We start from the raw sequence: 27602 nt of genomic DNA, 5'->3' as shown, positions 1-27602 counted from the left end.
GAGTTTGCCCTAACTGGTGGATGATCAAGCCTTGCCCCTTTAAAGGCTGGTTTACATTGGTCGAGTAGACGGGAGAGTAGCTGGAGCGAGTAGGGTAAAGCGAGCTACTCTCCCTGTGTAAACAACTGCACTAGAGCCAGTATTCGCTTCATTAGTCAGGAGCCCGTCAAGTATCTGAGCGACGCTCGCTGAGCAAGATTTTTTCTCGATGAGCAGACAGATCATTTACTTGACGCAGTTTGCTCATTGATCAAAATATCAGTGTCTTTGGGTAATCTCTGGTCAATGTGGCTCCGTCGAGTCACGATTGGACAAGATTTGGGTACAGTGCCTTGAATAATGTAGTGTGGAAAACGGATGGTGTAACTCAACGCACCTTTCATGCTGTATACGTTATACATTGCTGGAGTAACACTCGGAAACCACAGACAAAAGCGCTCCTTTGTACACTCACATATTATCTTCACATGGTGAAACTTTGATCTGATTGGCTGTTCCACAGAATCCAGTCGAGGACAGCAAGTAGCAATTAGAACAGGTCCTATTCCTCCAAACCAGTCAAGCAGTCAGCCAGGCGGCCATGATTGCTACCTAGAAAGTTAGTTCAGTGCCAACTAGGGCATTCCTACTAGAAATCCAGTTCCGTATGATAGGGGCTTAAGCCACATTACTTTCATAAGAAAATTAGCACTCGTACTAATCGCACTGTCATCTATGTTTTCATCCGTCTGGGGAACCATTTTCTTGGGTCGTTCTCCACACTACGTTATTCAAGGTGCTGTAATTTGGGTGTTTGAAATGCTGTTAATTATGGAATGGAAATAGAATAGTTGATGTGAACAAAACTCGAAATTTCATTTTCACACACTTTCACAACTTTCCAAAACTCCGGTGCATATTTGCATTTATTATTTATTATTTGGAATAAACAACACTATTTTTTTAATTCAATTAATAAAACTGGAATATTGCATCACCTTCCGTTACTTGAACTTTCTCTCTAATTACGCTATATCGCAAGCCGTTCATATAAATTAGGGGTGTGCGGGACAGAATTTTTTTGGTCGGGACGGGAAATATTATTAATCCTGACATTCGGTACGGGAAAAATTCCCCATTTCCCGACAAAGTCGAAAATTTCCCGAAGCTCTGAAAATCTCGAATTCTACACGTCAGACACTTACAATGCAGAAAACGTCGAAAAGTAACAGCTTTTTAAAAATGACCATTCGGTATTTCCCGAGTTTTCGGGATATCGAACACCCCTAATATAAATATTTCCACGGAGGACAGCGACTCGACCGAGTAAATGCTTTCTGAGAACAGTCTGTGAGTGTCCATGGAATGGACATTTCCACTCATTTTTTTTACAACAATTTTAAAAACTATTCGCGATTAAAATTACCACCTGACCGCTAGTGTCGCTTCCAATATGGCCGCTCTAAGTAGGATAAATCCTTGTTTACATTCAGCAGCAGTAGTACAAAATAGCAGCGTGCTGTCATGACTATGGTAGAAAACATTTAAATTACGCATTATTTTTAAATATTGCGAATGCGATGTGAATTTCAGGTACTGTAACAAACGTGAAGCTGTACTGAGAACGAAGCATTTAATTATGATAGGCAAAAATAACACGGAAAATGCAGACGAAACTATGTATACGCACTGGTTGTCCAAAGCAGTGCTGTATCATCTGCGCGTCATGTCGTAACTGGGGTTGTCGGAAATTATTTGAAAATAAAGGAATTAAAATTGTCCTGTACTTGAAAAGCTGGGACAGGAGAAAATTGCAAACATATCGTTGCAGTTCTTTCTCGAAAGAGAAAGGCTGGTTTAATAATAATATTCACGATTTCATGACCAGGCTATACTCACTGAAAAAGGACATCGTACTGAATGAAACAGTAACATTAGCATGTCCACCTTTTTTTCTGGTTACATTTGACATTAATTCATTCTCAAACTATTTTCATCTTCTCTCTTAATCGACTAGCACCTGTTCCAAATTTCACACATACGTAATACCGGTAATACATTGGCGCATTGGGTAAGACGCTTCATGATTTTTCGAGAAAAAAAGCTTTATTTATAAAGTACACTTTAAAACTTTACTTTCATGGTAATATATATTTATCTCTCGAAAAATAAAGTAAGCAGACTCGTGCATTCTTCGTAATTTCCTTGCCGAATTAGAGTGTTATATCCCCCACACCAATCTTCTGTCAATTACGTTTTCCCTGATTTATTAACAAATTTCATTTTGTTGATTCCACGGGGTGGAAACACATGAAAACTTTTAATTTGTTCTGACTTAGAGCAAAAAAAAGCCCTTACTCTCTCGCATATTCCCCATGCTTTAAACGACTTCAACACAACGTATCATAGTTACAGTACTTCCTGGAAATCCCACAAGATGGCATATCGGTTAATTTTAATCGCGAATACCCTGGAAAAATGACCCCTACAAGTTCTCGCGTTTTTCTGCGTCCAGTTCAAGGCAAAAACGAGACTTCCAAAGTTGCGAGGTTAGCGTTGCGCTGAGAACATGCCACGCCATGTTAATACGTCACGACTTAGATAGAGCTCGTTTGTCGTCTGCTTCGAGCGTTCAGTTTACTGCGGGTAGCCCACGGTTAGCGAACATGTGCTGCAGTTTTACAAATCTGTACAGATTTTAATAATGGAAGAAGGAGCAATAGTGGAAAGGAAAGCTATGCTTTGTAATGATCATCCTTCCATGAAATATCCCTGCTGCTCACGTGCAAGGATCTGCTGCGTGCGTGTTCTCAGGTCATGCGAGAAATATTGCTTGTAAAATTTCAAAACTTTCAAAAATATATATATTTTAAACTTATATTTATCGAAATTTACCGTAACCTATGTAGTGCAAAATAAGAACTTTCACATTCCTCACTTTATTTATAAAGCCTATTTTCCATAAAGCAATGTTTGTGTTTCATTTCTGTTGCGCAAGTTATGATCAAATATTTTTGGACAATTAAGAGAAAATACACTGAGAAGATTACATCAGTTGCACAGTAAATATTAATACTTAGTTTATGTATAATTATTGTATGTATATATACGCCCATGTGTATAACAATATCCCATACTGAAATGGTACGATATAAATATTTTGAATTCTATACTGCGAAAATAGCCGCCTCATCTCGTTACCTCGAACGCATTAATTCACCCCTAAAGATCCTATCGAGACGAGACATGCCAGCCTTGGTCTCGTTCTCGTTGAGAGTTGTAAATGTCTGTCTCGTGTTTATTTGTAAGTGTCTCATTGACAGTTTCGTCTCGGTTTGGGAGGGCAATTCTCGTCTCAAGTCTCGAAAAATATAGAATTAACAACGTATGCAAAGGCTTATCATTATAAATACAAAAAAAAAAAAAAAATCCTCGTTTCGACGGTACGAGCCCTCGAAAACTGAATATTATCCTGCTTATATATGCAAACCAAACCGCAGATTCAGAATTACCAGGAATGAACTGGCGTTGTAATTATTATACACAAAATTCATGATTTATCTGAAGAAGTCGCATGTTCCAGGTTTGGCTCTCTCGCGCTACGACGCCAGGGGTCCCGGGTTCGAATCCTGGCCTGGGCATGGATATTTGTGAGTGTCCATTCATCAATTTCATCATATCATCACTCATCTCCATCTTCGTAAGTTAGCCAAAAGTGGCACAAAAGGCGAAGTAAAATAAAGAAAATCATATCATATCAGGTTTGACTCTCGACCTGGGCATGACTGTTTCCTTGTGAGTGACATTTCATTGAACTGGAAATTGTTACATGGGAGGATGTTTGCTCGAGACTTTGCGGACAGCTAGGGGGATGCTTTTATTGCTAATGTTAGTGTTGTTCACGAGACGAGACATTTTCGGTCTCGTATCATAAAAGGAGATGGGACAAGTGAATGTTTTCGAAATGTGATGGGACAGAAGAAAAGTTCGTTTCGTATCGTGGCAGGTTGGATGATACTTAGATTGTGCTTGTTGTTGGTGGTGGTAATGTGGGGGGGGGGTTCCTCCTGCACCCCGACTTCGAATACTATCATAGACTTGTAGCCATTCATCTTCATTGTAGCGATTAGCCAAAAGTTGGAAGAAATGTGATAAATTAATCATGCGTTCTCATCGTTGCGGTTAAACAAAGTGATGGTAAAGCGACGTAAAAGTAGGCTAAATACAAAAATTTGCAATATATATATATATATTAACTGCCCGTACCTTTTTATACCGTATCACCTCTTATATTGCAGAAATTCGCGTGTAAACCAGAGTGTTCTAAACCTATTATCTTAAAATTTCGCGATTAGCTAGAAAGAAGTGACAGAAATTAGAAATTAAAATAAGCACGTGTCAGCAGTAAGAATAAGCGTCAAATTTGCTGCTGCCACGTAATTCGTCTGCTAAGATGATGTTACAAATCTTAAGAACAGATTAAGACGAGAGAAATGCAAGTTTATGATTAGTGGGAATGAATGTACAGGCTATGGTACAGGTCAGTAGCGAAGCGTAGTCTTACGAAGGAGGCAAGCAATGTTTCAGTACAACAAAACATGTAGTACAATGGCACGCCAAGAGGGGGATTAAAGGTTTATAGCCTCATTGGCCCGGTCGCTGGATTTGTCAAAATATCATAATAAAATGACGGTTCTAAACATAAACCATATGATCCTCAAACGTCACATTTACTTTCGAAATTCCAGGTAACGTTATTCGTATGGTAGTAAACGTCTTACATATGCGAACTTTCCGCATACGACTAAAGGGGTACGTAATTTCTTATTTATTTATTAGTACTTTTATTTGTTCATTATTTTTTAATGTGGGCAAACGGTGACCAAACGGATTTAGGTAAAATAACTCATTTATTTAATTTACACTGCGTGATTGTAATTTAGGATTTGTGGACACCCTAAAAATCGCATTCGGAGTCAAACATTAAAAAAAAAAGTTAAACACAAACTTTAAAAAATTCATTTCAAACCAAAGAAACACATGCATAGACGATGTACTCACCACAATAAATTCCAAACTCCTTTACATATATAGGAAATTTCCCGCTATCGAACAATTCAACAAATCTTAGGTCCTCAAGGTTCTCAAAACGTGAAGACACTTCCACGCTCTTTCCACAACTGGAAAGCATCCACGCAAGATCACTTTGGAAATCTCTGAAACGACCGAAAGTGATACCAACCTATTTCCTTAATTTTATTCATCATGGGAAGGAAAGATATATCAGTTTGGAGATAGAAATTAAGCGATGGAATCAGAATCATTACAGCAGAAAGAGTATATACATAATATTTAAGTAATAAAGTGAAATACAGAGGCGTGTCCGGGGCCGGGGGAGGGTTGGCCCCCCCTTTGGCCCAGTATTCCTATGGAAAGGAAAGTCAAAGGCAGGAAAAGATGACAAAATGAGGAGACTACTACAAAAAATCCTGGGAGCACCACTTGTGTCATAATAATAAAACTTAAAACATGTTCTTGTGTTCATAATATGTACAATGTATACGATTTAATTGTGCTGTGTAAATATCAGTAGAGAGTTCTTTTTAGATAGCTTTATTTTCACCCCAAGTTTTATTCAAAAGCAGTCAATTTATTGAATGTGGTTGTAAAATTTGTGAAACAGCTCACTTGAATTACTGTGTAAATAATTTGGCAGTTGCAAACACTGGTGCGGTCAACACTTTTGACGTAATTTGAGCTGGACCGAGCTGGACACAGGGTGCAGACCAAGGTCCGTCGAATCTTCCCTCCCTCCCTGGGGAAACTCTTCACGGGGGTGCAGATATTTCACTTGCTGGAAACACAAACCCCCGCCCTTTACCATCTCGCCCGAACTCCCAATATCCATTTTTTTACGCGTTTTACAATTCGCGAAATCTAAAATAAATTGTAATATAAAATTATATATATATATATATATATATATGGAATTTAGAACAATGATAATAACTTATTTTAGTTATTTTATGACCAAGAATTATTTTTATATTCGCGATCTTGTTTACGTGTTCATGAAGACAAATATTCTTTACTCGTAGTTTTTGGTGGCAATATATCCTTCTGCTTTCGGTTGAGCTCGGCTATTTTCGGGAATAACGCAAGCTCAGCAAGCAGAGCTTTTGGTGTAAGCGTTGTGGACGGGTTCCACTCGAATTTCATGCTTCGCCATGTGACTCCTTCGGGTGCGTTATTTTCCCGCAGAGCAGCCGCAAGCATTGAGGCTGGTGCTTGCTACAGAGCTGCTGAGGGAGTTTGCGGCCGTAATTTTTCGCGAAATCGAGTGCGATGGAAACGAAATAAGGCTAAAACATTAAGTACATTAAATGATATTCGAATAATGCAAGCAGTGCTTGCATTGCTTGTACTATATCTTCGCCTCTGGTACAGGTAATTTAGAAAGCATTTAGCGATATTATTTTAATACTAACAGAACTTAACCTAACTACGAGAGCATTTAGGTTTATTATTAGAAGAATGCTGAGGGACCTAATCTTAAAGCATTTTTGTGAAAGTAATCGCTACAACTTCACAGTGGGTGCGTTCCGAAAGTCTTAACGAAACGAACGCATTCAACGAAAATAACTGGGCTCGTGAATCTGGTGAAACCAGTTATTTTACAGACTTATGGGACACGCGAAGAGCCTGTGGTTGATGGAAACTGAGCTGTTTGTGTAATATTGTGGTAATATTAATAGTTGTTAATTAAGTGAGTACTGTTTATAAAGATAGAATTTTGTGACTGGAATTGAGTTAAACCCATATACTTATTTAAGTTGAAGTTTAAAACTACGGTAAAAGGAATTATACTCATTAATGTGATTTTCGTAAGGCAGTTCTTGTTAACGTCATGGCGGATGCCATAGGTTATATGGAACTTAATAATCAAGTAGAAATTATAACGAACATGGTAGAAGACAATGAAATTGTTATAGAAGATAACATTATAGAAGAAACATCTAGAAAACAAGCTAAAAGAGACAGATCTTCTGAAGATGATCAAGTTCCAGCAAAAGCGGTAAGGATAGACAGGTTAGATAATAGAGATAAAGTAAACACGTTTGGAGAAGGTCGAAGAGAAAATAATGTAGACAAGCGTAAAATGTATTATGATACACATAATGGGCCATATTTAGTAATAATGACTAGTACAAAAGGTGCAGAAAAGAAATTTAACTCTATGAAAATAGGCAATGAATTGCGAAAGAAAGATATAAGGGTCAGATATATCCAACCAAGTGGTTTATATTGATGTGTTCATCCCGGAATCCTTATTGGTGAAGGAAGGGTTGATATATGGTGTACCCACTGAATTTGAAGAGGAGGAAATTAAGGAAAGTATTGAAGACCCGACAGTAATATCAGTGGAAAGAATGAAAAAGAGAATTCGAAAAGATGATGATTCATATTATTTTGTTCCTACTAAGCTAATATCAATCACGTTTAGATCTCAAGAAATGCCTAAACAGATTATAGTGGTTAGTCACATTTTCGATGTTACTCCTAAAGTTAGAAATGTGATGCAATGTAAGAAATGTTACAGGTTCGCACATTCAGCAGCCATATGCAAGGATAAAGCTAAGTGTGCTAGATGTGGAAGAGAGGAACATGAAAATTGTAATGAAAGTCCGAAGTGTTTAAATTGCGGAGGAGAACATGTTGCTACTGATAAGTCATGTGTAAAATGGGAAATGGAAAGAGAAATCATGAGAGTTGTGGCATATGATAATTTATCCCGGCAAGATGCAAGAGAAAGTAATAACAGGTAATGTTCCAAGCAATTATGTTGTTCAAGGCAACTCATATGCTGATCAAATAAAAAACCATATAAACAAAAGTCAAATAAGTGAAATTAACACAAGAAAGACTGGTGTTGTAGGAAATAGCATAACAATACAAAACAGATTTGAAGCCTTAAGTGATTGGGGTGAAAGAAAATCAGATACATACTTGGAAAATGTTTCATGGAAAAGAGTTCCTCCAGAACATCATAGAGACTATTCCAAATTTGAAAATAAATATGGAAAAAATTTCAGACTAAATTCCTATTCACAAACAAAGAATTATAATGGAAATTCTGAAGGAGAATCAAGTAAAGGTTCTCTAAAGAAATTACAAAGTAATCAAAAACAATTAAATGGAAAGTCTACAGGAACTGTAATTAAGACAAGGAATAATGAGGAAGATGTGGATAGTACAAACAGAAGCATGCAGGAGGTGAGCACCGGAATCTACAACAATGAAGAACAGAAAAAAATCGTGTACTTTCCTCACATAACATCTCAGAAGGATCTTATGTACAATTTGTTACAATTAATGGCGAAACTTATGGCGACATTAACTAAAAATTCTGACTTATTAAGCATAAAAGAAATACTAACAGAATGCTCACAAATAAATGGCCAGGTGCAGAAAATTATTGAGGATTTGGAAATTTTTGGAGAGACACCTTAGGGTGTGGAAGGAAAAATAATGGAAAACATTCGTGGGGGTACACTGGAATGTAAGATCATTGAAAGCAAGAAAGCAAAATCTGGTGAAATTAATAGATGAATATAGACCTGAACTTTTATGTTTATCGGAAATCTCTGTGAACCCATCAAACAAATTATTTTAAAGTAAATCATTATCACATAATTTATGAAAAGATTAAAGATGATAGTAAAGGAGTTGCAATTATGATTCATGAAAGCATTCCATTTGAACCTATATCTTTTGATTATACATTGTCTATATACGACACATACAAAATTGAAGTCGTAGGAATTAAAATAGCTTTTATGAATCAAAAAGTTAGTATTATATCTATATATATTCCTACAGGTGCAGAGTCACAGAAATTAACGACAAATACATTATCGCAAATGTTTCAATGCATAGAAAAGCCTTTTATTATAGCAGGGGATTTCAATTGCCATCACACAATATGGGGAGATCAGGATGAAGATAAGTTGGGGAAAGTGTTAGTAGAATGTATGGATTTGTACAACTTTACTGTAATTAATGACGGATCTGCTACGTATATAGGAAGATTAGGTACTCGGCCAACAGCTATAGATTTAACGTTAATGTCAGATGATATATGTGGTCAATTTCAGTGGGAAACAGACAGTGATCAAAGAACCAGTGACCATTATCCATGTTTCTTTTATACTGATACTAATTCAGTGAGATCTTTCACTATTCCGCTCAGAAAATCGAAAGTTAACGAAGCTGATTGGAATAAATATTCTAAATTACTTACAATCTTATTTAAAAATACAGATTTAAATAATATTGATAACAGTACATATGATTATTTTGTAGATTCTGTTAGTATTGTTATGGACAGATCATGTACAAGGGCAAAAGAGGAAGTTGTAAAAAAAGTATCCAATAGTACACTGGTGGAATAAAGATTGCCAAAATTTTAAAATACAGAGAATTGAAGCTACTAAAGTTTATAAAACAATACCAAATCAGGAAACTTGGATTAATTATAAGAAAGCAATAGCGCAGGCCAAGAAATGTTATATCAGCGCAAAGAGACAATCGTGGGCAAAGTATTGTGAAGACATAAATAACAAAGAGAGTATCAGTACCGTGTGGGCTAAATTTAAATCAATCCGCAAACCACATACCCCTCGATTAATACCACTCAAAGAAACCTGTAAAGATGAATTTATTATGAAGGTAACATGTAATAATAAACAAGTACCTGCAGATGCCCCTGATGAAATTTTCTCTTTCAGTCCTAAAGATAGACATTCACAAGGATTATATACCAATATCATGATCGATGAAATAAGAGACATAATAATAAGAGCCAAGGACACAACTCCAGGAAAAGATGGAATAACATACTCGATGATTCAAAACTTGCCGGAATGTGGTATAATATATCTTTGTAACATCTACAACTATATAATGAATTCAGGAAATGTACCGCAATCGTGGTACACTCAAATGATTTTACCAATATTGAAACCTGGCAAAAGTCCACATAAAGGAGAATCTTATAGACCGATAGCTTTGTCTTCAGTACTGGGGAAAATTTTTGAAAAATTAATTCTAAAGAGAATAAGTTGGCATATAGAGGGACAGGAATTATTTTCAAGGCTTCAAGTTGGATTTAGGAAGGGAATGGGGTGTACAGATGCCTTGGCAATGTTATCATCAAAAATTTATGATACAAAGAAAAGGAAAAGTAGTCTTATTGCTGCTTTCTTAGATATTAAAGGGGCATATGATAATGTAAATATAAATAAATTATTAAACATTCTACAAAATCTGAAAATACCTTATATGCATCTAAAAATAATTTGGAATCTATTAAAAAATCGTTGTTTATATTTTTACTTTCACAATAAAGTTGAGGGTCCTAGATGGATAACAAGAGGACTTCCACAAGGAAGCCCTTTAAGTCCTTTACTTTTTAATATATATTTAATGGATGTTCAAAGAATATGTCCTGAGCCATTTGGATTTATACAATATGCAGATGATTTATGTATATATGAGAGTGTCAAGCAAGTAGATAAAGGAGTCACCAACATGGAAGCGAAAATAATAGAGATAAAGAAATTTCTTGAGAATAGGTCTATGAATATATCGTCAGAAAAATCAAAGTTGATTATATTTAGTAAAAAAGGAGCTCCGAAAAATGTGAATCAATATACAAAAAAGTTACACATTCCCATAGAAAATTCAGTGAAATATTTAGGCGTTATATTTGATAGTAAATTAACATGGAAACCTCATGTAAAAATGTTAGTGAAAAAGGCAGAAGTAATTTACAATGTATTTCGTTCTATGGCTACAACAAAATGGGGAAGTCATCCTAGTACCATGATGAATTTTTACAAAAACTATTACAAACCAACAATAGAATACGGGATTATAGTCTTTAATACAATTTCGGAACGTGTATTTCGACCTTTGGAAGTAATGCAGAGGAAAGTTCTACGAAAGTGTCTAGGACTGATGAAGAGTACTCCCAATGTTGCTGTATACATGGAAGCATGCGAATGGAACTTAAGTTATAGGAAAAGAGAAATGTCTATTAAATATCTGTTGAAAACAATGTCAGAAGTTAATCATCCGTTTAACGACATTCCATTCGACTTGGTTGAATTATGTGATACAGGCAAAATTAATAACTGCGAAGATATAAGATGGGTGCAATTATATAATGAGTACTATGAGGATCATCAAAAATTATTGAAAGTAAGGAGTAAGCCCATATATACTCTAGATTTTCCTGTTTGTGAATATAGAGATATTTATTTTCCTGAACAATATACAAAATATGATTACATGGAAAGATGGAAAGATTATTACTTTATTTATACACAGACGGTTCAAAAAGTAGTCAAAATGTAGGATGTGCTGTTTATGATGTACAGAAGAAGGAATCAATTATGGTACATTTACCGAAAGATTTTTCCATTTTTACAGCTGAAGCTTATGCAATTTACCAAGCACTAATTTATACATATAAATTGCAAGAAAAAAATATATTAATATTAACGGATTCCAAAAGTGTATTATATTCAATTCAGTCCAATTATGATTTATTATTTAAATGCTCCCCATACATTATAAACTGTGTAAAAACTTTACAAAATTTAAGGAGCAGGGGAAAGATAATTCATTTAACCTGGGTTAAAGCACATTGTCAAAATTTAGGAAATGATATGGCAGATTTGTATGCAAAACAAGCTAGGGTAATTCAACCTGTACTGGAGCTGAAAACCTGGTACAGTGGGATCCATGAGTATTACCGTACAAATTGTCCATGACTACTTTCATTAATTTTTCTCTTACATCGTAAATGTTTTTAAGCAATGGATTTTTATGTATGCTGGTGCACAAGTTGTAAAGAGCTTGTTTTGAGTTTTCTTTTAATTCTTGAAGCATCTCTTGGGTCAGATAAAGTGCACGAACATGGTGATGGACAATTTGCACGGTAATACTCATGGATCCCACTGTACACAGACCTTCTACCGAGGGTGAAGAAAAAGTTGAAGGAAAACTGGACGGAATGGTGCAAAGGTGAATTTCAAAATGCAGGCAGCTTTTATCATAGGATAGCTAATTTCAATAGAATGAGACCTTGGTTTACAAAAGTTCAAGGTTCACGGAATGTGATAGTATTACTAAATCGTATTAGGTCAGGACATACAACTACTAAAAGTCATTTACAAAAGATCCGGATTCTACAAAACCCAAACTGTACATGTGGCAACAAGGAAGATATACACCATATCCTATTTGAGTGTAATAGATACACACAAGAAAGAGAGACATTCTATAAAACTCTTATAAACTGTGAAATTCCTTTTCCTCAGTGTTTGGAATATTTGATTTGTGAACCTAACCTTACAGTTGGATATATATTGTTATCTTTTTTTAGAAAATGTGGCTTAACTATTTAATAGAAAAAAAATTGTTCATAGTATCTTTTAATAATAATGTACTAAAAAATGTAAGTTTATGTACAGTACATATGTATATAGATATGGGAAAAACTGCTTAGCGGTAATCCCAAGTAAAATGTAAATAAAAAATATGGGACACGCTAGGCGAAAGCGCAGGCGCAGCGTTTTGTTTAGAGAAAGTTTCCGCCTGGCGTCAGCGGAAGGAATGTCCTTATGGCAAAAATAAACTCTATTATGGCCACTGTTACTCATTTTAATCACATTCTAAGAACGGTCAAGGCATACTTATCTTGTGCATGTTGCTTCATATCGCTATCTGTTAAAATTATAATACATTTTCCGAACTAGTGCAGTTTGAATCCATCAGCACGCGCTTTGTCTGCAAGGAGCAGACGATTTTCACGAAACAAACCAGCATCCTGGCCCGTGCGTTTGGTGTATCTCGTTCTTGCACGAAACGCACGGAATGTGACTTTTGGGACAGCATAATGAAACTCACGAAACGCACGGAAGCACTTATGGAACGGCCAGTTACCATAACTCGTACGCGTTAAACTCGTGCGACTTTCGGAACGGGCCCAGTATGTGTTAAAAAGGTAAAGTAAAAAAAAAAGTGGCCGCGGTGGCTCAGTCGTGTTACAGACGTAATTGTATACATAGCATGATGAAATCACGATAAAACAAAGACCGAGTCTACTGCCACGCTCATCTTTTTTGAAGTTCCAGCAGAAAAAGAACGTGGCAGCAGACACTGCCTTAAAATAAACGAAATCAAATGAAATTTGCTCAGCAATACTTGTGCATCGCACCGTACATATTCTGTCTCGTCGGTTAGTAATCTGTGAATTAGGTTTTCACCAGTTTCGCGGTTGAAAATATTCGTGTTAAATGAGTATGATTATCCTTTATTGTAATTTATATATAACGCAATAATTATTAATGTTGTGGAACGGTATGAGTGCTAGTGAAATATTGTTTTGAATGTAGGGTTTGTAAATTTTATTTGGTGGTAATTAATCTTTTGAATGAGAAAATATAGTTGACAGGCGTGATTCTGTTGGTGTCTTAATTTTACAATAGTGTATTTTAAACGGATACAGTAGATTAGTGTGAGGCCACTCTGTTGTAACAGTTACAAGAAATGTGAAATTTCGGAATCAAGGAAAATTCGTGGAAGTATGTCAAAATGTAGACTATTGGCAACTGACGTTCTAAAAAAAAAAACAAAAAAAAAACAAGCTTTGTTTGCGTTCCACATTAAGAAAATCCTGAGAAAATAGTTGTAATTATTTTATTATGTGGTAAATATGCGATAACGCCCGGACACTTTTAACTCATTTATTTCCTTAATTTTACTACTGGTACTTACCTTTTCTGCATTGCGGAACATTCTTTAAGGTGAAGTTATGCCTTTTTCCATAAAATAGTGTCAACTTTTCATATTACGAGTGATTATTTGTCTTCCTTGTTTCGCTTGGGTAACCGACAATATGGCATGCACTCGTCACGGATCATCGCGCCATGCTTGTGTTTTGTCGTTTTGGAGTGGGTATGCAGTGTTTCAACCTTCTTATCCGAAAAATACCTACTTTCGTGTTCATTATGTCATCACAAACCACTGATGGATAGCCCCACAAACCATTGCCGGATAGCCCCAAAAACCATTCACAATAGCCCCAAAAACCATTCACGTTAGCCCCAAAAACCATTAACGATAGGCCCAAAAACCATTTCTGGCAAGGTTAGGTTGGGTTGGGTTAGGTTAGGTAAGCATAGTTTAAAAAAAAATCCTTGTTAAAAAATGCATGTTTGAAAATACTGACGAGACCCTGTGACTTTCGACGCTCTCGCCATCTGAACGCACACAATGGAAACAACGGCATAATATGGCAGGCAGTGCAAATTTCTTACGTAAAAAGTGATTAATTCTTGTTCGGCAGCATTCAAATACGAAGTTTTTAGTTTCCCGTGAAAGAAAATACCTCCAAGAACGTCCAGAATGCTAAAGAAACTCATTTCAGTAAGTACTTTCTCCTGTAAATTTGAAGAAATCCGTCTGGGCGATATCGCATATTTACCTAATTGAGAAAGTAAAATTCTGTATGTCTCTTAATTGGTGGCCACGGTGGCTCAGTCGGCTACCATGCTAAAGGTCCTGGGTTCGATCCCCGTCCGGTTCAAATCTGGGAACTTTTATAAGGTTGGAGGCGGCCCCGGTGCCCACCCAGCGTCGAATAACATGGGTACCTGGGGGAAACGGGTAAAGGTGGTCAGGGGCGTGATGACTTCACCCCCACTCATGACCGGATCAAGAAAGTTATCTCCACACCCCCTATATGCCTTCATGGTGTGGTGCTAAGCACAGGGGGGCACTTTACCTTTATGTTTCTCTTAATTTCGCCAGTATTCATGCTTTTCTTTTTTGGCATAAGTTCCGATTGTTTAAGTCCAATTGGTTCATGGTATGTAGGATTTTTTTTTCCATGGCTCTACTTTTTGTGCCTGTTAACACATACTTTGGAGTTTTAGTGATTACTTACTGTAGGTTTGCAATTTTTTTCATTTCCGTGTACTCCTATATATGATTCTTTTCTTGCAATCAACCATTCGTTTACTGTCGTCTTGGTTTATGGACTGCTGCTGCCGTCTAGGTCACATGTATGTGGTGCAAAGGTGTTTCGTAGTTAAGTTAGGTGAGTCAGGTTTAGGGCAGTTAGTATTCAAATATCGTCTCTAAATGCTTTTGTGATTATGTTAGGTGGGCCACGTTTAGGGCTCTTAGCATTACAATAATTTCCCTAAATGCTTTCAAAATCTCATCATTTTTGTGCTGGTCTCAAGCACGACACCACTTTGAGCCTCGTGTTGGCAGTAGTCTGTGGAATGTCTTGTATGGGAAGCAGGGATATTTGCGTAAGGAACATTTTACATCTTATTTACGCCGATAAATAGGATTTTCAGAACTGCAAACATTGCTAATTACTTTAATCAAAGTTCAAATTTACTTTCACAATCATTTCCATTATTCTGCAGTACGTCTTTAGCGTATGAAACTTTGTAGACATCATTAAATATTTGGAACTGTTATCTTCTTTTTTAAAGCCTGAGTACAGCAGCAATATATTATCTGAAAAACATCTGAACCCTGCACTTAATATTGGCTTTTAATTCTTACTAAAAATAAGTAGCATTATTTTTGTGCATTGTCAGTCTGCAACATCCTCACCTTTTTACTATTAATCCTCGAAAGGTGTCAGGCACATGGGTGGATTGGAGACAATGCCAAAACGAAGTGAGATCAATCATCGTGTGGTACACTATGCCTCAAAAGGTTTATGCTGTTACTGCTCCTGCCAGTTGACAAGTTTGTTGTGTATTGGAAGACCTTGGCAGCCATCATGGTAGTGCTTTTACACAGTTCAGAGGGAAAAGGTAGACCTATTTCAAATGACGAGAGGGAAATAATTTCTTCAATTCTCTTTCTCCTTTCATCTTTCTCTTCTTTAATTCTCTTTCCCGTCTCTTCTTCTCAGAGAAAGTTCAGGGAGGAAGGGTGGGGACTTTTGTTATAACTTCTCTCTCGCTCTGGTAACATCAAAATAAGAAAACAACAAAGCAGTCCTTTCTGTCTCGTTCCTCCTTTTTGATATCCTTTTCCCTTCCTTTCTCTTCCTGCAGTCTCTTTCCTCCCCTCTACGACTCCGCCGCGGAGTCGTAGCAAGGTGCGCAATGAAGGAAAAGTAATTTCACGAGAAGAGTATTTCGATTAGGGGGGGAGGACAGGATACTAGCACTTTCTCTCTCGAACAAGAAGAAGAGAAAGAGAGAGATGAAACCAATTCAAACTTCAATTTTTTTTTATCTTAAACTAATGTCGCCTTCAAAGAATTTTGAAAATTACCTTCCTCTTCGCCAGGCCTCCTCCTCTTCTTCTTTTCTTCCCCCTTCTCCCCCTGGAAAATTACAAGAAGAAGAGAGAAGAGGGAATCATGGGTGCTAGAAAGAAAGAACCTTTCCGGGACCTTCCCCTTTCACCGATGTACGATAGTACTGGCGCAGATATTCTGCCAGGCCCCACGTTATAGGAAAAGGTGGGGGGGGGGGGGGTTCAGGTAAAAGAGAAAGCTTTCTGTCCATTTTCTGGCACATATCTCTGTTTTCTCTCCAGAGTTAGATGCCCTCTATTGAAGAAAGGACCCAAGTCTACACACTCTCTTTGGGAAAGGGGAAAAAGAGAGGATTGGTGAAAGGGGAAGGTCAGAACTTCCACTTTTTTTTTATTCTTATGGAAGAAAGAGCAGAGGAAATGCTTTCCTCCCATCGCAAAATAGAGGAGGAGGAGGGAAATCATGCTACGGGCTCAAAATCCAACCCCCCCCCCCCTTTCGGAAGAAAAGAGGAATCATCCTCGTCTTCTTTTGTGAGAGAGAGAGAGAGAGAGAGAAAGAAAATAATGAATGAAATTAAATAGCAAGGGAAAGAGTATATTTGGGGATTGTTAAAAAGAGATGATCTGTTCTCCTTTCTTTCCCTTTGCATCCCCATTCTCTCTCTCTCTCTCTCTCTCTCTCTCTCTCTCTCTCTCTCTCTCTCTCTCTCTCTCTCTCTCTCTCTCTCTACTTCCCTCTCTCTGTATGAGAGGGGAAGAGCAGTGTCTCCTATTTCCTTCTCATTCGGGAAAGAAATAGAAAAGAGAGAGGAAAAGAAAGGGATTTTGAAGGGGAAGAATTAAACCCGAGACCTACCAGTATGAAGAAAAGAAAAAATCTTCTTTCTCTTATGGGTTTCCCTCTTCTCCCAAGAGGGTGTAACTTCTTTCCAAAGAGTGAAGGGGCGCGCTTTGTGCCAGAAAGGGAGAGACAGAGAGAGAAAGTGCGAGGAGGAGAAAAAAGAACTAACCACTACGAACACTTGCTCTCCTTCCTCTCTCTTTCTCTCCTTTTGAAGGGGAAAATAAGAAAGCCCAGATCTCCGCTGAAGAAGGGAAATGGGTTTGGGAGAGGGGAGAGCACCCTAGAGGAGAGAGAGAGAAATTTCCCTCTCTTTCTTCCGGTCTGTGGGAGAACCGTTCTTTCATGTGGTGTTATTTCTTCTCCATTTCGAAGAAAAGAAGAAGGAGAAACCTTGCTTTCTTCCCTTCTCTACCTTTAGGGAGAGAATTATTTTTCTATTCTTATGCCGCCTTTTTCCTCTTCATGGAGAGAAAAGAGAGATATGACAAAAAGAAAGAACTATCTGCTTCTTACATCATCTTCTCTTCCCTTATCTTTGTTTACATCTTCTTCCTCTCTTTCTTTTCAAGTGAGAAAGAAAATTTCTCCGAAGAAGAGAGTCTGCAACAAAGAAAGGCAACACCCCTCCTCTCCATTCTCCTTTTCTGCCACTTCAGGACTCCTCTTTCCTCTCCGTTCTTCACTTCTTTACAAAAAAAAGAAAGAAGAAAAGGGTGAAAAACGAGAACGAAATGGACCTCTTCTCTTTTTCTTTATTCTCCGAAAAAAAAATCAAGGAAAGGGGGGATCCAGGGGGTTAAAACTTCTTTTTTCAGGAGTTCTATTGGAAAAAGGAGAGACACCTCTCCACTTCCTGGAGGCCAAGGAAATAGAGAAGAAAGGTGAAGGCTTTTTTTTTAAAATAAAAAAAACTGGCGGTGGAGTCGTATCGATTTCCTTTTGGGGGGATGCGCCCCGCACGCACAGGCTGGGATTCGAACTGATAGAGAAAGTGGAAAACCAACTCCGCCGCCCGGTATCCAATCCTTTTCAAGCAAAGAAGAAAGAAAAGTAAAGGAAAGCAAAGCGACTTGGAGAAAAGAGAAACAACAAGCAAAAATATAAAAAATAATGCCACCTTCCCCCAAAGGAGGGGGAGTAAAAGAAAAAAAGAAGAAACCTTCCATCTCTCCCCGGTCTGGGCATGGGTGACAAGGCTTTTTTTCCTCCCATGAGTCTTGCGGTCCCGGGTTCGATACCCAGTGGAGGAAAAAAAAGCGAGAGCAAAGAGAAAACTGTCTCTCTCTCTCTCTCACCTTCTCTCTTGCGGTATTTTCCTTTCTTAACTTTTTCACTATGATGTACGCACTGCTGCGAGGAGGGGCGGGGCGAACAAGAAAGGAATTTACTGGAGAGGAGAGAAGAGTGTACTTTCCTTTCTTGGGACATATCCCCCATTCCATCATCGCAGGAAACACACCTTTCTGCTTGGACAACAAGAAACTCCCCATCCAGATAATCCCTTCCTCTTCTCTGTTTTCTCATTTTGATGTCTCTTTGGCTGCATGATAAAAGGAAGGAGGGCCCCCCTTTTTATTTGTCTTCTTCACCTTTCTTCTCTATTTCCTTAAATTGGGGGGTGGGGGGAGAGGGCCTCAGGAGAATAGATGAAGAAAGAGGGCCCTTACATCTCTCCCCTCGTTCGACGGGCGGCGGAGACACCCTTCCTCCTTAATTTCCTTATCCTGCCATCAAGCTCCCCCTTGACATTCTTGCTTTTCCTTCTAATAAGAGAAAGCTGGTAAAAGAAAGCAAAAAGAGTGCTCCTGCCTCCTTTCTTCAGCCCGGGCTGCAATGGGATCAGAAGATACTGAAGATTAATCGCCCCTCCCCAGTGGGGGAGATTTTTTTTTGCTCTATCTCTGAAAAAGAGAGAGAGAAAATGAAGTGAGAGAAGGAACATTTTTTTTATTTTTCTCTCTCAATGAACATTTCTCTCTTTTTCCCTTTTTCTTTTTATATTTCTCCTTTCCATCCTTTCTTCTTTTTCTTCTTCCTTTTCTTTTTGGACAGGAAAGTAGAAAATGAGACACTCCAACTATATCTATCTCTCTCTACATCCTCATAATGGCTTGAATATCTTTATTTGCTTGTCATCTTGATTTGAAGGACTAGTGCATCAGCATGGTCAGTCCAAAGTTTGCACAAAACATATTCTTGGCAACAATAGCCCGCAGAGGACAAACCATTTCTTGGTGGGATTTGTATGTGTTTCTGTCGCACTTTTGCCCAGTTTGAAGCAGAATTTGATGTTCACCCTTTGCTCCATTTCTGCACTTCCACAACACCACTTTACCACTTCGACAACAACACTTCACCAGATACGTTTCGACGCGTCTTTCCCAGCCAAGCTCTTGTCTCCAACTGGCACGTGCTTCGGGTTGCATGTGCAGAGTTACTACCTACCGGATACCAGCTGCGCCCCTCTCGGGTGAGTGATCGGTTTCGTGCTGTGACATCAGTCCTGGATATTAATAGCCACACCTTGTATGTTCCAATCACTTAATGTATCATTTGTGGATAATGCAGGTAGAAGTTGCTGGTTCATTGAACATATATATTTAGTGTCTGATTTATTGTCTCACCTATGTAGATGCGCAGGTTGATTCCTGTCCAGCAGCGCATGTCTGTAACTTTGTGTTTGTTCTTTCTTGATTAATCTAAGGAGTTGGCAAAGTAATGTTAAATTCCTAAAAATGCAACTCTGAGACATATACGAGGGTGAATCAAATATGAACGAGCCTTGTGCAGAAAAACAAAATTTATTGAAGGAAACAGAGACATTACCACATCCTATTTTTCTACATAGTCTCCGCCCTTAGTGATACATTTTTCCCAACTTTGTGGTAGGTTCTTGATGCCGTTCTCGTAGAATGAAGCTGGGCGGGTAGCCAACCAGTTGCGCACAAAGGTTTCCACCTGATCGTTGGTCGCAAATCGCTCGCCCCCAAGTGCTTCTTTGAGGGGTCCGAACAGGTGAAAATCACATGGTGAAAGGTCTGGGCTGTACGGTGAATGCGGAAGCGGTTCCCAGTACATTTCCACCAGTTTCTGCCGCGTAACACCTGCTGTATGGGATCTGGCGTTGTCATTGAGGAACAAGACCTGGCAGATGGGACAGCCTCGTCATTTGCGTCGATACTTCACCTTAACTTGATCCAGGAGGCCGCAGTAGTAGGGTGCGTTGATGGTCCGATGTTCGTGTAAGAAATCCACCAGTAGGATCCCTCTCCAGTCCCAAAACACCGTGGCCAACACTTTCCCCGCAGACAACCGAACTTTGGCCTTCACGGGGTTTCCTTCACCTTTCCTCCTCCACTCCATGCTGACACGCTTGGATGCTGGGGTGTAATGATGCACAGGTAACGATGCGATGCAAAAATGCTTCCCCTTCCACGTCAAAACAAGTGTGAAGCTGCCGAGCAATGCGAACTCGGTCATCTTTTTGAGCAACATTCAGCAGCTTGGGAACCCACCGAGCTGTGATTTTGCGGAAGCCCAAGTGCTTTGTGATGATTGATTGGACACTTCCATAGCTCACACCAAGTTCTGCTTCACAGTGACTTGGCGATCCTGTTCGACAAGCTCACGAACACGAGCCATGTTGTCGTTCGTCCCACTGTGTCGAGGATGACGGGGGTGCACTTCATTTGCAACACCTTCACTCTTGCCCACGAGAGGGTACCATTCCCAAATTGGCCTTGCAGTCTCCGGTAAATTTCGGCTGGTTTGACGTTTTCCTGGGTGAGGAACTTGATGATTATGCGTTGCGCAACACACACAGGCACACACTGCTCACTCATCGTGAGAGCTACTAAACGAAGCATGCGACACGCCAGCTGTTCTGGTTCCTGACTCACGACAGCCCCACCTACTGGCCGCACATGCCCAATCACACCCTGCTACCCATTCCGACGCTTAGCCAATCAAGGCTCATTCATATTTGATTCACCCTCGTATAGACACCATTTGACATACTGCAAGTTGCAACAAAAGTAAGATGCTTTGTATTGTATTTTATTCTGCTTATTTACATTTTATAGTGTAACTAAATACTGAATAGACCCTAGGTTGAAATACACAAGAGTGCTGACATTATTAATAGTTAATTATTCATAATTAGTAAAGAAGTTAAGTTATGCCTTCCTCATTTCACCATGTCATCAATATAGACAACTAGGATCCCCCTACATTCATGATAGCCACTGTGGGGGTGATGTCTCAGCCAGGCACGTAGGGGGAAGGTGTGGGCGGGGATGCTGCCCACATAAAATTCTGGCTATAGACGGACCTGTCATCAGCACTTCACTCTAGCTATCTTTAACCTTCCACCCAAGTAAGGAACCCTTGACCAAATGTAGCCTCTCAAGAATTCCATAATTGCATAAATAATAATAAAAAACCTTGGAATACTTTCAGGGTTCTTTATTCATAAAAAATGGTTGTATGCACACTCAAATAGCAAAAGAAACAAATGCACTAACACCAACAAACTTAGCACTTCTAACCTAAGAAGAGCATGGAAAAATTGTTAATCAGTATCAAACCTAACAACGTATGAATTGGTAGGCAACCTCCCATCTGGTGGTTTGGCTTATTGTGCTGGGTGCTATACTCTGTGTGAAGCCTTCCCACTGTGCTGCTACAAGCGAAGGTAAATGAGGTACATTACTTTGCCATAACACATCTAAGCGAATTAAAATCAACATAAATTGTTCATAAACAACATAATCTTTATAAACCATGGAAAATTTTCCACTTTCTAGCAGGGGTACAGAGGGTCAAGGGTTATTAGAGGTTGGGTGAATTCTAAAGCTTCTTTTTGCCAGGGCAATGTTGGAAGATTCCCCCCCTCCCCTAGGAATTAAACCCAGGTGGTAGTTAAACACCTTATTGAGTAGACCATTGCAACTACAATTCAAACTGATATTAATCATGTTGAAGTTAACACGAGAAAATAATTTACTTTTACTCAATAAAAATACATTTTATTTGCTTTCAATTTTGTAGCAACAATTTCTATATTTTTAAAATATGTAGTAAACTGCATTATTCATAGTCTTGGAGAACATACATTTGGCTTGGTCTGTTACTTTTATGTTTATCTTAAATTTCAGGTACTAAGGTTATTTTTCAGCAGTGTATCTTTAAAGAGTTTTGTGTTTCCTTTTAAACTGCCGTAGCCTAATATACTCATAAGTATTGTCATCTTTCTAGTACCCACTGAAGTGCAAGGGGTCTTGATTTTGAGGAGCGAAGATGGACAGTGAGCAGCAGATTGTGCAGCCGGGGACTCTGGATCCAAACCTGGAAGGAAGTGCAGTTGAGGATTATGATATTGAGGTGACAGAGTGCTTGGACCAGTTAGAATCTTTGGCGGATGAACTGTTTTTAAATGAAGATGGTATAGAAGAATCGTGGAATATTGATGATGACGAGGATGTGGAGATATGTGAAGATGCGACTATTGGTGTAAAATCTGAAGATGGTGAATTGCAAAATGAAAGAACTTGTGTGAAAATTGAGCAAATAGAAGTGAAAACTGAGAGAATTGAAGTAAAAAGTGAGAAAATTGATGAAATACAAACAAAGAGCCACGAGGATTTAATAGGAGACATAGACGAAGGTAATTTATCGAGTGCCAGTCTAGAAACCGTGGTGAATGCAAGTGTTGAGAAAAGTGCAGTCACCGTTGTACCTGAGGAATCTGTTGCTGCAGTTTGCACAAAAAATGAAGATGATGCAGTGATTGAAGCCAAAGATGAAAGTGAGATAAATGAGCCAGGTGAAAGTGAGGTAAATGACCCAGATAAACCAGATGAAAGTGAGGTAAATGAGCCAGATGAAAGTGTGATAAATGAGCCATTTAAAAGTGAGACGTGTGTTGAAGCTCTTGCAGAAGACAAGGACACAACACACAATGACTGCACTGATGTCAGTGCTCATCCGACAGAAGCCATTGTGAATAATACAGAACTCATTTCCGATGGGTCTTTGTCTGACGACGACATGTCGGAAGGTGAATTAACATCAGATAGTTATGTTAAGGATAAATTTGAGCATGACATTAAAGATAAACCTGAGAAAGATATTAAAGATAAAACTGAACAAAACAGCAAACGCAAACAGAAACATCCAGAAAGGAAGAAAAAAGAAAAGCATTCAAAGATAAAAAATAAAACAAAGCACAAAATTAAGAAAGATAAGCCGATAAGGCTGCGTAAGAAGCTTGTTCCAGAAAGTAGAGGTTCGCAAAATGATGTAAGTTCTACTAGCATAAAAAGTAAGCTTCTAGGCATGGATGTTCCGAACAGTAATGTGGTTCATGGTGGTGAAAAGAAGTTTGCATCTAATGTAAATGTGCCGTCGACAGTCCGCAACTGTCGGCTTATAGGTAATAAGATTTGCATTAGCGTTAAGGAACAACAAAGCCCAGTTTCTACACCCACTGACACTACCATTGAAATAAGTTCAGGTTCGTCTAATTTAAACACTCCCAACAAAATGAAATCTACAAATAAACTTGAATGTGACTCAAACCAGAGTGACAATGACCCAGCAAAAAGTAGTTTACAAGGCAAACCAATTCAAACAATAGGGAGTGGTAACCCAGAACAGTTTAAAAAGGAAGTATCAAAGTTCTTGAATACAATGTGGAAAGACAAAGAAACTACAAGAGCTCTGGACGAGACGGACTGCAAAACTGCAAATAAGAATGTTGAGAGGAAAAGGACTTTAAGAAGCATTGAGACTTTCACGGATAAGAAAATTCCATATTCTCATTCTTCCAGAGAAATTAAGACAGCTCAGGCAAGAGACGGGAGACCTGTTGTTTCAGACGGAAGGAAGGAGAGGCATGAGAGAGATGGAACTCCGCTCTTGGACGAAAATCCAGATGACTTTTCTCGAAGAAATCGAACACCAGTGTCTGTAAACAGCCGAGAAAGGAGAAACAGTTACTCCTCCAGGCTTAAGAGAACCCGTTCGAGAAGCAGGAAAAGGGAACGTTCGTCTTCACTTTCGCCAAGTCGAAGGAAGAAATATTCATCCCCTGATTCCAGACACCGTAGCAGCCCAAGCCTCGATTCCCCTTTAAGATACAAGAAAAATTCTCTGTCGCCCCTAAGGGGGGGTTACTCGTTCTCAATATCACCCACCAACGATAAGCACAAGTATTACCGAAGTCGGAGCAGAAGCAGTAGGGCGAGAAGCAGAAGTAGAAGCAGGAGCAGGAGTAGAAGCAGAGGAGTGAAGAAGAGAAGAGGAGCTTGGAGAAGTCGGAGTTGGAGCAGTTCAAGTCGGAGCCGCAGCAGAAGTGGAGATCGGGGCAGATACAGAGTGTACAGGCCGAAGAGGAGGAGAAGCAGGTCTCGATCGTCAACACCAACCAGCGGGAAGACTCAGCGGAGAAGATCTAGTTCGATGTCAATCAGCCCTTCCCCCGAGAGAAGACCTAGAGACAGATTAGATATGTCCCCCAGTCCATCAAGAGGCATCGAACGGAACGTTTCCCCTCTTCGTACTTCTGAACTCCCTTCTGTGAATAACACACAAGAAAGTACTGAACAGCCAGGTTCCTATCTAGATGTAAGTATTTTTCAGATTTTTTTAAGTATAAATTTTTGGATACTTGACTGACTGTGATAATAGCTCATAATTTTCAAAATCTCCAAATTGTCAGGACTAGTGTTTGAGATTATCAATTGCACGTATTAAAATGTTTCTAGAGATCTTTTATTACTGTATTTTATGTATCTTATAAGGCACACAGCAGCTAATTACCATATGATTGCCAACAACGGGCAACTGCATTTGTTGAGCAGGGATAGGAAGAAACAAAATGAGTGGTATTCAGTGCATTGTGTATGTACAGGGTGGTGCACGAAAAAGTAGCATAGAATAAATACAAGTAATCAGGGGTAGTCAAAACTAAAAATAATTCAGGAGCCAGCTTTTTTTTTTCAAATATGGACTAAGAAAATCATGAATCCAAGTGAGATAAAGCTACTCATTTTGAAATGCGACCCTAAAACATCTAATTTATTGATGAATTCATGATTGGATTAAAAGTAATTTATTTTTAAGAGAGATATCCAAATAGCCCAGTTATGCTTATAGTCCAGGCAATCTAAAGCAATTTTTCATCAAACCTGGGCAAAATTGTTTCAGAAGGTTTTTAAACAGTTTCTAGCTCAGAAATCATTGCTGAATAACATATCCAAAATCAGGCAGAATCGGACCACGGGAAAACCCCCAAAAACTGATTTCAAAATGGCAGACTGGCTATTGTGAATTTCCTTACATTGTATGTTAATTTGTGAATTATTTTTAATATATTGTGAGTTATTACTTAAAATTTGTGTTTTCTCGTTGTGTCAAATTATATTTTGCCTTTTAAGAATGAAAATATCTGAATTGTGCGCGATTTGTGAGAGAAAATTGGACAATGGACAAGATGTAGTTAAAATATGAGCACCACAAATGACCAGCATTGCATGTAACTTCATAAATGCTGATAGAGCCGGCTCGTGGTTGATTTGCAGTTGCAAGCTATGCTGAAGATTCTCTCCATCATTGCAGCAGCCATAGATCACAATTACCTCAAGCCCCTATAGCTGTACTTGCAGAAAATGTTGTTTGTCGTCTAAAAATCCAACCGTTCAAAAAATGTTTCTGGGAGGTAAATTTGTGAGAAGATAAGTGACAGATTATGGACCGGACTCAGATTGAATTTTTGTTTGAAGTCCATTTTATGCACAGAAAGGCTAATTGGGGCTGGACTTAAAGTTTAAAGTGGGGTCGGAACCACTATGTGCCTCCACCATTTATCGAATCCGGAACCCTGTGTGCGACTCGAATCAGACCTCGTGGCATTTTTCTGCAAAGCAGCTGAGGACCTGACAGGAGGAAACTGATTTACAGACATCCAGAAGGCAACATGGTTGTTTTCTATACACTTGTGTTCCACTTAAACTTAGTAATACAAGAATATTCCAGAGATTTGATGAAGGGTAGCGAGCAACACAATTAAATGTGAGAAAGTAGACAAACGGAAGACTGTAATGTTATTAAAAAAGGAATAGAACGACTGGAATCCATACCCCCATATCATTTTGACTCAAGTTTCTGCAACACTAGTACAACAGTTAATTTTGATTAATTGCATTACATTGGTATGGATATCATCTTCAAAATAATTGAGGAAGATTTTTCTCAAATATTCTGCAAAAAGATTGACAAAGTGAAAATCATAGGATTTTCTGCTGCTGCTGCGTTGTGGGCCCTGTCGGATATGATATACAAGTAGATGCAGCACTCTTTCAGAGAATTACAAGCTTCGTGCATTATTCGAATGATAAAGTATTTTGAGAGCAGCCAAGAATTCTCAGTTAGGTCATGCAATAACTTTCGAACGGAAGTTGAAGAAATCCAGTTCACAAGCCAGTGCATTTTGGATGATGGATTTCTCCAACATTCCGTTCCATGGCATAACAATGAAACACACAAGAACATTGTAATCCCTTGCGTAGATTTCACTCTGAAAATAGATGGAAGGGCTATCGTTTTTGATGATGGCTACAGAGGCTTTCCTACGAACAAGGGCTTAATTCTCAGATTCCGCATCAAGACTAGTAGGAATGATAATTTCAGCGCCGACAAGAAAGAACACTCTCTATCTAAAGAAGAAAACAACCAAGCAATTATTACCCTTACAGGTGAAATGATGTAGAAGCACCGGTATGATGTGTACAACGCAGATGAGGATGCTCGTATGGGAATCGTTTGTGCTGCAGTCTCATTACAAAATGCAAGTATTTGTACAACAGTAATAGAGGGAAAAGACCGAATTGCTTCTGTACCATGCCAAGGACAATGGTTTCAAGTCGTACATCGCAGTGACATAAGACGGGGACCATCTCCCAATACTGTGTACAATATCCTCGAAATTCAATCATTGTTGGGTCGACACATCTGCAAGCTGCTCCTCTTTCTGTATGTTTTCACTGGCTCTAATACCATACCCAGAATTTATCTGGCCTCCCCGATGGCATAGTGATAAGGTCCGTCGCCTTGTATTTAGTGGGCTCAGGGTTTGATACCTGGTGGAGGCATGTAGTGATTAGGATCTCAACTTAAATTGGATGTCCAGTACTGATTAGCGTACGTGTGAGTAAAGCGGACCTGAAACGAAAACTCGAAACCACATCTTGCGCAATTGGGAAATCCTTAGCATTAGACAAACTGATGAACGTAACTGAACTCCGTTCAGCTGCAAATTCATTTTGTTTCCATTCCTGCCAACATTCAGATATTGAAGCCGTTGGAAGAGCAGCAATGCTTCTGTTGTATGACTGTGAGTCGTCGGAATCCACAA

General features: G+C 38.7%; 1 protein-coding gene across 4 annotated transcripts in view; it reads left to right on the top strand.

Annotated features, from left to right (window-relative positions):
* Positions 1–13284: 13284 nt before the first annotated feature.
* Positions 13285–27602, top strand: part of LOC145978976 (uncharacterized) — a 28755-nt gene continuing 14437 nt past the window's right edge. For 2 of the 4 annotated variants that reach the window (XM_083112031.1, XM_083112028.1), the window contains exons 1-2: positions 13285–13347; positions 22445–24814. In XM_083112031.1, the coding sequence (XP_082968157.1) occupies positions 22487–24814 (2328 nt within the window). In that variant the 5' untranslated portion in view covers positions 13285–13347; positions 22445–22486. Of the gene's footprint in view, positions 13408–13612; positions 13632–22444; positions 24815–27602 lie in introns of those variants that run through there. The other 2 variants (XM_083112029.1, XM_083112030.1) reach the window with 2 other exon arrangements.

The sequence above is a fragment of the Lepisma saccharinum genome, chromosome 25 (genome assembly GCF_977018435.1).
Source record: "Lepisma saccharinum chromosome 25, izLepSacc3.1, whole genome shotgun sequence".
NCBI lineage: Eukaryota > Metazoa > Arthropoda > Insecta > Zygentoma > Lepismatidae > Lepisma > Lepisma saccharinum.
This window is presented reverse-complemented; position numbering and strand designations above follow the sequence as displayed.